Consider the following 10,170-nt stretch of genomic DNA (forward strand, 5'->3'; position numbering starts at 1 on the left):
AGTTACCCCACTGTTCCCTGGTAGACTGCCATTGTAACTACACATTTGTCTAACTGACTTGCCTAGTTAAATAAAATAAATTATTTTCATGGGTTCAATTTCATTCATGTAGACTACTTACCCAGTCTGGTCATTATGGAGACAGTGCCTTTCAAATGAATTTGATTGGTGAACATCACGGATTCAAATAGCCCAAGGGGGTAGTCAGTTGAAATAAACTGACTGAAGACCATTGGAGCTGCCTGACAAGGATCGCCTATTTACAGATTCCTGGCGCCAGCAGTAGATTATAATTGGCCAAATAATTGTTCTCTGAGACATTTAATTGTATTGCCAAAACGGATTACATAAAATACATGTGAAAAAGCCAAAGACCACGAAGGAAATGTATAAATAAACCGAATAAGCCACAATCACATCTAAGAGTTCTTCAAACGAGTTTCTTTGTTTCAAATAGACGTTTTTTTTTCATAGAAGCACAGACTATTGTTGTTGACGTGCATCATAAACTATATATTGCACAATCACAATACAGCCAGCAACAACGCTAAGAGATGATAACTTCGAACGCGGAGTGGCACATCTTGTGGAACTAACCACGAGCCGAGCCGCACATCCTCACATGCGCGCGCTCTCCAGCTACAGGCGCGCGGCCGTCCCAGGACAGTATAAAAATTCCGGCGAACTGTCCCAAGAGTACGGAAAGAACTGGATTTCTTAGGTGAGTAAGGAGTGGGGACAACTAATGGGCACCATATAGTCTACAAACGCGCTTTAGTCATGAGTGAAATAGCAAGTTTTTAGTTTTTAGTAGAAATATAAAGCATCTAGTAGGCGAGATTTCATACCGAGATAGAGACTACTTATAAATTATTGCATTAAGGTTAGGCTACTGTAGCCTACACATTGGCATTGCAAAGCAAGTAATTCATCTTCTGACTGTAGTGTGCAGATTAACCAGACCAAATGTATGGTAAAACTGTTAAAAATAGATTATTTGTAGGGGAAACTACAATACCTTATTCGTTTTTTAGCACAATGACTGGATTTAAAGTTTCATCTGAAACTTTTAATTGCATAGAACTAGTTTAGTTGCTATTCTAAAATAGCCCAGTGAGTACAGTTATGGACATTTAGCGTCCATGAAAGGTTATTTTTCCTATATAAAGTATTCTACTTTCTTTAAAAATGTATTGCCATTGTATCTTTGTATATCGTTGTATTTATTTTCTATAGCTTTGATAGACAACCACTGTCTGACATGGGTCTATGTCTGTTTTCATAGGTGTATCTGTCTGTCAATCAATCATGAAGGCTGTGGCAATAATCCTTGTTCTGGCAGTCATCTCTGGTAAACCTGGGTTTACACTGTTCCCTTATAACACTGTTATAAGTGCCTTGCAAAAGTATTCATACCCCTTGAATTTCTTCACATTTTACTGTGTTAGAAAGTGGGATTAAAATGGATTTAATTGTAATTCATTACAATTAACGACTATATTTTTGTTATAAATTGTTTATTCATCTTTTTTTTAAATGTTTGAATTTGTCTTCTACTTTGACATTACAGTATGTTGAGTAGATTGCTGACAAAAACATGACAATGAAATACATTTTAATGCCACGTTGTAACACAATAAAATGTGAAGAAAAGGCACTGTATATACAGTATATATATATTTAGAATTAGTAAACTGTATATACAGTATATATATATTTAGTATTAGTAAACTGTATATACAGTATATATATATTTAGTATTAGTAAACTGTATATACAGTATATATATATTTAGAATTAGTCAACTGTATATACAGTATATATATATTTAGTATTAGTAAACTGTATATACAGTATATATATATTTAGTATTAGTCAACTGTATATGCAGTATATATATTTAGTATTAGTCAACTGTATATACAGTATATATATATTTAGAATTAGTCAACTGTATATACAGTATATATATATTTAGAATTAGTCAACTGTATATACAGTATATATATATTTAGAATTAGTCAACTGTATATATAGTATATATATTTAGTATTAGTCAACTGTATATGCAGTATATATATTTAGTATTAGTCAACTGTATATACAGTATATATATATTTAGAATTAGTCAACTGTATATATAGTATATATATTTAGTATTAGTCAACTGTATATATATTTAGTATTAGTCAACTGTATATATAGTATATATATTTAGAATTAGTCAACTGTATATGCAGTATATATATTTAGTATTAGTCAACTGTATATGCAGTATATATATTTAGTATTAGTCAACTGTATATACAATATATATATTTAGTATTAGTCAACTGTATATACAATATATATATATTTAGTATTAGTCAACTGTATATATATTTAGTATTAGTCAACTGTATATATATTTAGTATTAGTCAACTGTATATATATTTAGTATTAGTCAACTGTATATATATTTAGTATTAGTCAACTGTATATATATTTAGTATTAGTCAACTGTATATATAGTATATATATTTAGAATTAGTCAACTGTATATGCAGTATATATATTTAGTATTAGTCAACTGTATATGCAGTATATATATTTAGTATTAGTCAACTGTGTATATAGTATATATATTTAGAATTAGTCAACTGTATATGCAGTATATATATTTAGTATTAGTCAACTGTGTATATAGTATATATATTTAGTATTAGTCAACTGTATATATAGTACATATATTTAGTATTAGTCAACTGTATATATATTTAGTATTAGTCAACTGTGTATATAGTATATATATTTAGTATTAGTCAACTGTATATATAGTACATATATTTAGTATTAGTCAACTGTATATATATTTAGTATTAGTCAACTGTATATATAGTATATATATTTAGAATTAGTCAACTGTATATGCAGTATATATATTTAGTATTAGTCAACTGTATATGCAGTATATATATTTAGTATTAGTCAACTGTATATACAATATATATATTTATTATTAGTCAACTGTATATACAATATATATATTTAGTATTAGTCAACTGTATATATATTTAGTATTAGTCAACTGTATATATATTTAGTATTAGTCAACTGTATATATATTTAGTATTAGTCAACTGTATATATATTTAGTATTAGTCAACTGTATATATAGTATATATATTTAGAATTAGTCAACTGTATATGCAGTATATATATTTAGTATTAGTCAACTGTATATGCAGTATATATATTTAGTATTAGTCAACTGTATATACAATATATATATTTAGTATTAGTCAACTGTATATACAATATATATATTTAGTATTAGTCAACTGTATATATATTTAGTATTAGTCAACTGTATATATATTTAGTATTAGTCAACTGTATATGCAGTATATATATTTAGTATTAGTCAACTGTATATACAATATATATATTTAGTATTAGTCAACTGTATATACAATATATATATTTAGTATTAGTCAACTGTATATATATTTAGTATTAGTCAACTGTATATATATTTAGTATTAGTCAACTGTATATATAGTATATATATTTAGAATTAGTCAACTGTATATGCAGTATATATATTTAGTATTAGTCAACTATATATGCAGTATATATATTTAGTATTAGTCAACTGTATATACAGTATATATATTTAGTATTAGTCAACTGTATATACAGTATATATATTTAGTATTAGTCAACTGTATATGCAGTATATATATTTAGTATTAGTCAACTGTATATGCAGTATATATATTTACTATTAGTCAACTGTATATACAGTATATATATTTAGTATTAGTCAACTGTATATGCAGTATATATATTTAGTATTAGTCAACTGTATATGCAGTATATATATTTAGTATTAGTCAACTGTATATATAGTATATATATTTAGTATTAGTCAACTGTATATATATTTTGTATTAGTCAAAAGTATATATATTTAGTATTGGTCAACAGTATATATATTTAGTATTAGTCAACTGTAACACTTGTATAATTAGGCTTCATACTGTACCAAGGGTCCACACTCTCATTACCAGACTGGATTTAACCCCCCTGATGGTGTATATTATGGACACCTCACCTCAGAGCTCTCTGTCTCCCCCTGCAGGCTGCCATGCCCGCGCTGTGCCTCAGGCAGAGGCCCTCCAGAACCACTGGGAGGAGAATGTTGAGCGCTTCTGGACCTATGTGTCTGAGATCAACAGCAGAGCCGACGGATTGGTGGAGAACCTCAAAGCCTCCCAGCTCAGCAGAGAACTTGAGTGAGTGGCACATTGTAACACTATTTCATTCTGAAGTGATATAGGCTCATACACTTTGCTTCATCGCTCTCCATTATCACCTTGTGCTGTGTGACTGTCCCTGACCATGCCTCCCTGCTTTCCCCCTCTCTCCCCAGTCCTCCCCCCTGTGTCCCTGACCATGCCTCCCTGCTTTCCCCCTCTCTCCCCAGTCCTCCCCCCTGTGTCCCTGACCATGCCTCCCTGCTTTCCTCCTCTCTCCCCAGTCCTCCCCCCTGAGTCCCTGACCATGCCTCCCTGCTTTCCCCCTCTCTCCCCAGTCCTCCCCCCTGTGTCCCTGACCATGCCTCCCTGCTTTCCCCCTCTCTCCCCAGTCCTCCCCCCTGTGTCCCTGACCCTGCCTCCCTGCTTTCCCCCTCTCTCCCCCGTCCTCCCCCTAAGTCCCTGACCATGCCTCCCTGCTTTCCTCCTCTCTCCCCAGTCCTCCCCCCTGTGTCCCTGACCATGCCTCCCTGCTTTCCTCCTCTCTCCCCAGTCCTCCCCCTGTGTCCCTGACCATGCCTCCCTGCTTTCCTCCTCTCTCCCCCGTCCTCCCCCGTGTCCCTGACCATGCCTCCCTGCTTTCCTCCTCTCTCCCACGTCCTCCCCCGTGTCCCTGACCATGCCTCCCTGCTTTCCTCCTCTCTCCCCAGTCCTCCCCCCTGAGTCCCTGACCATGCCTCCCTGCTTTCCCCCTCTCTCCCCCGTCCTCCCCCCTGTGTCCCTGACCATGCCTCCCTGCTTTCCCCCTCTCTCCCCAGTCCTCCCCCCTGAGTCCCTGACCATGCCTCCCTGCTTTCCCCCTCTCTCCCCCGTCCTCCCCCCTGTGTCCCTGACCATGCCTCCCTGCTTTCCCCCTCTCTCCCCCGTCCTCCCCCCTGTGTCCCTGACCATGCCTCCCTGCTTTCCCCTTCTCTCCCCCGTCCTCCCCCCTGTGTCCCTGACCATGCCTCCCTGCTTTCCTCCTCTCTCCCCAGTCCTCCCCCTGTGTCCCTGACCATGCCTCCCTGCTTTCCCCCTTTGTCCCCCGTCCTCCACCCTGTGTCCCTGACCATGCCTCCCTGCTTTCCCCCTTTGTCCCCCGTCCTCCACCCTGTGTCCCTGACCATGCCTCCCTGCTTTCCCACCCTCTCCCCCGTCCTCCCCCCTGTGTCCCTGACCATGCCTCCCTGCTTTCCCCCTCTCCCCCCGTCCTCCCCCCTGTGTCCCTGACCATGCCTCCCTGCTTTCCCCCTTTCTCCCCCGTCCTCCCCCCTGTGTCCCTGACCATGCCTCCCTGCTTTCCCCTCTCCCCTCCGTCCTCCCCCTGTACCCTGTGTCCCTGACCATGCCTCCCCTCTCTCCCCTGTCCTCCCCCCTGTACCCTGTGTCCCCCTATGTCCCTGACCATGCCTCCCTGCTTTCCCCTCTCTCCTCTGTCCTCCCCCTGTACCCTGTGTCCCTCTATGTCCCTGACCATGCGTCCCCTCTTTCTCCTTTCCCCCCCATCCTCCCCCCTGTACCCCTGTGTCTCCTGATTTCCCAGACAATGCCTCCCCTCTTTCTCCTCCGTCCTCCCCCCTGTACCCCTGTGTCCCCTTATGTCTACCTCTACCCACTTTATGACCATCTCTGACCATGCCTCCCTCTCCGCAGCACCCTGATCACTGACACCATGGCTGAGCTGACCGTGTACAGGGAGGACATCCAGACCAAGTTGGGGCCCTACGCCCAGGACACAGCCGCCCTGCTGGGCCAGGACCTGCAGCTTCTGACCACCAAGCTCCAGACCGACATGGTTGACGCCAAGGAGCGCAGCACACAGTACCTGGGAGAGCTCAAGACCATGATGGAGCAGAATGCTGATGATGTCCACAACCGCGTCAACACCTACACCCGCAAACTGAAGAAACGCCTTAACAAGGACACAGAGGAGATCCGCAAGTGAGTATAGATGGCAACAGCTAATGTACTGTAACAGCTTGATCCAACATAGAATAATATGTCTTCCAAGTGATGCTAACCCCCTCTGCCTCTCCCACCCAGCACCGTGGCTACCTACCTGGGAGAAATCCAGTCCCGTACCTACCAGAACATGGATCTCATGAAGGAGCGTGTGGAGCCCTTCGTGAGTCAGGCCCACGACACCGCCGCCCAGAGGCTGGGCAGCTTCACTAACCTTCTGAAGAACCAGGCCCAGGACCTGAGCCAGCAGGTCTCCACCCAGGCTGAAGACATGCGCGAGCAGCTGGAGGCCACCGCCGAGGACCTGCGCACCACCCTGGAGGGCAAGATCGATGAGCTCAGCAGCCTGATCGCCCCCTACGCCGCCAAGATCCGTGAGCAGCTCCAGACCGCCATGGACAAGGTCAAGGAGACCACTGTCTAAATGGACCCAGGGGAGGGAGGGGTTTGGAGGACTGGTGTCCCGCCACTACACCCCTGTTTAAGTAGGGGTGGGGGTTGTGAGGCACTGTGCCACCATTCACCTAGCTACCACAGAGAGGAGGAGGGAGTTAAGTGTTACTGATGCTGTTTTCACTGTGTTGGCACTGTGTGTTTTGGTTGAGGGGGGTTGATAGAGAGAGAGGGGTGAGGATGACAGAGCTTTGAAGGGGTCTTGAGCAGACAAACAGTCCTTTATGTCTGTTCAGGCCTGTTCAAACACACAAGAGGCCATTGTTTTTAACCTGCTTCGCTTGTCTTCCTCGTTATAAGTGCTCTAGATGTCTCCTCCAAATTGTTCTACTAATCTGCATCAGGTTTCTAAGGCTGCTGTATGGGATACAAGTGGGGTTGAAACAGTATTTAACAATCGTGAGCCAAATTGTCTCCGGCCCATTCCAGCGCTGCCCTTCATTTCAATAACTGCACTGAATTAAGACTGGGCTTATCTCCAGCACTCCAGCACCAAAGGAGCAGAACCACTCCGTTCCTTGCTTGTCTGTGATTCTGTATCTACACCTGCTTTGTAGGCTCTGTATTTGTTGTGATTCATATAGGAGTGTATGACTGTGATATGACGCGAATATGACAATGAAACTAAAAGGTATACTTCACAGGGTTCATATATTACCTGTCTGTATTAATTCAGTTTGGCCAGAGTGTCTCTGCCACTTCACAATGTAACAATGTGCTCACTGTTCGTCTGGCTGTTTGGCTGTCTGGCTGACTGCAGTGTGCTCCCCAGCGCTGCGGAAATAAAATATGCTTGTTGCTCAATTGCCAGTGTGTTCTTTACTTGTCAAACATTTATCAACTTTTACATTTATTTTTATTTACAATGACAAATGAGGTAGTTAATATAGCTGAATAGATGGATCTTCATCTTACAATTTATGGTTGATGAACCCACAAAGCAAATCATGTATAAATTCCCTCTATCATGCACCATGTTCTGATAACAATGATAAGCTGAACCAGGTTAGTTACAGCTGGGGTTGGAGAGAAAACATAGAGGAGGGCAGCTCTCCGGGAACAGGGTTGGAGAGAAAACATAGAGGAGGGCAGCTCTCCGGGAACAGGGTTGGAGAGAAAACATAGAGGAGGGCAGCTCTCCGGTAACAGGGTTGGAGAGAAAACATAGAGGATGGCAGCTCTCCAGGAACAGGGTTGGAGAGAAAACATAGAGGATGGCAGCTCTCCGGTAACAGGGTTGGAGAGAAAACATAGAGGATGGCAGCTCTCCGGTAACAGGGTTGGAGAGAAAACATAGAGGATGGCAGCTCTCCAGGAACAGGGTTGGAGAGAAAACATAGAGGAGGGCAGCTCTCCGGGAACAGGGTTGGAGAGAAAACATAGAGGAGGGCAGCTCTCCAGGAACAGGGTTGGAGAGAAAACATAGAGGATGGCAGCTCTCCAGGAACAGGGTTGGAGAGAAAACATAGAGGAGGGTAGCTCTCCGGGAACAGGGTTGGAGAGAAAACATAGAGGATGGCAGCTCTCCGGGAACAGGGTTGGAGAGAAAACATAGAGGATGGCAGCTCTCCAGGAACAGGGTTGGAGAGAAAACATAGAGGATGGCAGCTCTCCGGGAACAGGGTTGGAGAGAAAACACAGAGGAGGGCAGCTCTCTGGGAACAGGGTTGGAGAGAAAACATAGAGGATGGCAGCTCTCCGGGAACAGGGTTGGAGAGAAAACACAGAGGAGGGCAGCTCTCCGGGAACAGGGTTGGAGAGAAAACATAGAGGATGGCAGCTCTCCGGGAACAGGGTTGGAGAGAAAACATAGAGGATGGCAGCTCTCCGGGAACAGGGTTGGAGAGAAAACACAGAGGATGGCAGCTCTCCGGGAACAGGGTTGGAGAGAAAACATAGAGGATGGCAGCTCTCCAGGAACAGGGTTGGAGAGAAAACATAGAGGAGGGCAGCTCTCCGGGAACAGGGTTGGAGAGAAAACACAGAGGAGGGCAGCTCTCCAGGAACAGGGTTGGAGAGAAAACATAGAGGATGGCAGCTCTCCGGGAACAGGGTTGGAGAGAAAACACAGAGGAGGGCAGCTCTCCAGGAACAGGGTTGGAGAGAAAACACAGAGGAGGGCAGCTCTCCGGGAACAGGGTTGGAGAGAAAACATAGAGGAGGGCAGCTCTCCAGGAACAGGGTTGGAGAGAAAACATAGAGGAGGGCAGCTCTCCAGGAACAGGGTTGGAGAGAAAACATAGAGGATGGCAGCTCTCCGGGAACAGGGTTGGAGAGAAAACACAGAGGAGGGCAGCTCTCCAGGAACAGGGTTGGAGAGAAAACATTAGAGGAGGGCAGCTCTCCAGGAACAGGGTTGGAGCGAGAACCTACAGGAGGGCAGCTCTCCGGGAACAGGGTTGGAGCGAGAACCTACAGGAGGGTAGCTCTCCGGGAACAGGGTTGGAGCGAGAACCTACAGGAGGGTAGCTCTCCAGGAACAGGGTTGGAGTGAGAACCTACAGGAGGGCAGCTCTCCGGGAACAGGGTTGGAGCGAGAACCTACAGGAGGGTAGCTCTCCGGGAACAGGGTTGGAGAGAAAACATAGAGGAGGTCAGCTCTCCGGGAACAGGGTTGGAGAGAAAACATAGAGGAGGGCAGCTCTCCGGGAACAGGGTTGGAGCGAGAACCTACAGGAGGGTAGCTCTCCGGGAACAGGGTTGGAGAGAAAACATAGAGGAGGGCAGCTCTCCGGGAACAGGGTTGGAGCGAGAACCTACAGGAGGGCAGCTCTCCGGGAACAGGGTTGGAGCGAGAACCTACAGGAGGGCAGCTCTCCGGGAACAGGGTTGGAGCGAGAACCTACAGGAGGGTAGCTCTCCGGGAACAGGGTTGGAGCGAGAACCTACAGGAGGGTAGCTCTCCGGGAATAGGGTTGGAGACCCCTGACATACAATAATTAAGTTTAGGTCTTTATAAACCACAATGTAAGTTGAATTGAGATCGTTAGGTTATAATGTCACGTAACATCACATCTGGAGGCCCCAGAAATTGGTTGGACAGAATGTCTTCTTTTCTATCATCTTTTCCCATCCCCAGATCCCATGTCTTTAACCTCGAAACACCAACCCTAAACCCCCTGTAGGCAGTTCTCTACTACCTGTACACTCATAAACACACACATTCCTTATAATACACTTTCTTCAGGCTGTTGTTACATACATTCATAGGGATAACTTCTACAAGGGAAATGTCTGATGATTTTCAGTAAGGCCTTTTTTCAGGGTACATATCCTTCTCCCTAACCCACATCCCCCTTTCACCATTTATTTTAGGACCCTCCCCCACCACCCATACACCCCTCTCCACACACACTGTCAATTCCTCTCCTAATCTTTACAGATGGTGCTTGATTGACCAAACACTAAAGGACCTTCCACCCCCTTCTGCCCTGCAGGTCTTTCTTTCCCTTTTGTCCCCTTTCCTCCCTCCTTCCG

At 43.8% G+C, this 10,170-nt stretch overlaps 1 protein-coding gene across 1 annotated transcript; it reads left to right on the plus strand.

Moving 5' to 3' along the window:
• Window positions 1-225: 225 nt before the first annotated feature.
• Window positions 226-7,497, plus strand: LOC109900795 (apolipoprotein Eb-like). Its single transcript, XM_020496623.2, has 5 exons — window positions 226-721; window positions 1,286-1,351; window positions 4,125-4,278; window positions 5,932-6,219; window positions 6,322-7,497. Exons 2-5 carry the CDS (start codon window positions 1,309-1,311, stop codon window positions 6,662-6,664), a joined length of 828 nt encoding a protein of 275 aa, XP_020352212.2. The 5' UTR covers window positions 226-721; window positions 1,286-1,308; the 3' UTR covers window positions 6,665-7,497.
• The last annotated feature ends 2,673 nt before the right edge of the window (window positions 7,498-10,170 follow it).

This window comes from Oncorhynchus kisutch, linkage group LG2 (assembly GCF_002021735.2).
Source record: "Oncorhynchus kisutch isolate 150728-3 linkage group LG2, Okis_V2, whole genome shotgun sequence".
In the NCBI taxonomy this organism is placed as follows: Eukaryota; Metazoa; Chordata; class Actinopteri; order Salmoniformes; family Salmonidae; genus Oncorhynchus; species Oncorhynchus kisutch.

What these genes read in the sequence shown, in the direction of transcription:
- LOC109900795 (XM_020496623.2), top strand. Translation starts at nt 1,309, where the DNA reads ATGAAGGCTGTGGCAATAATCCTTGTTCTGGCAGTCATCTCTG. An exon ending in TGTTCTGGCAGTCATCTCTG is followed by an intron (nt 1,352 to 4,124) that starts GTAAACCTGGGT and finishes CTCCCCCTGCAG; the next exon opens with GCTGCCATGCCCGCGCTGTG. An exon ending in CAGCTCAGCAGAGAACTTGA is followed by an intron (nt 4,279 to 5,931) that starts GTGAGTGGCACA and finishes CCCTCTCCGCAG; the next exon opens with CACCCTGATCACTGACACCA.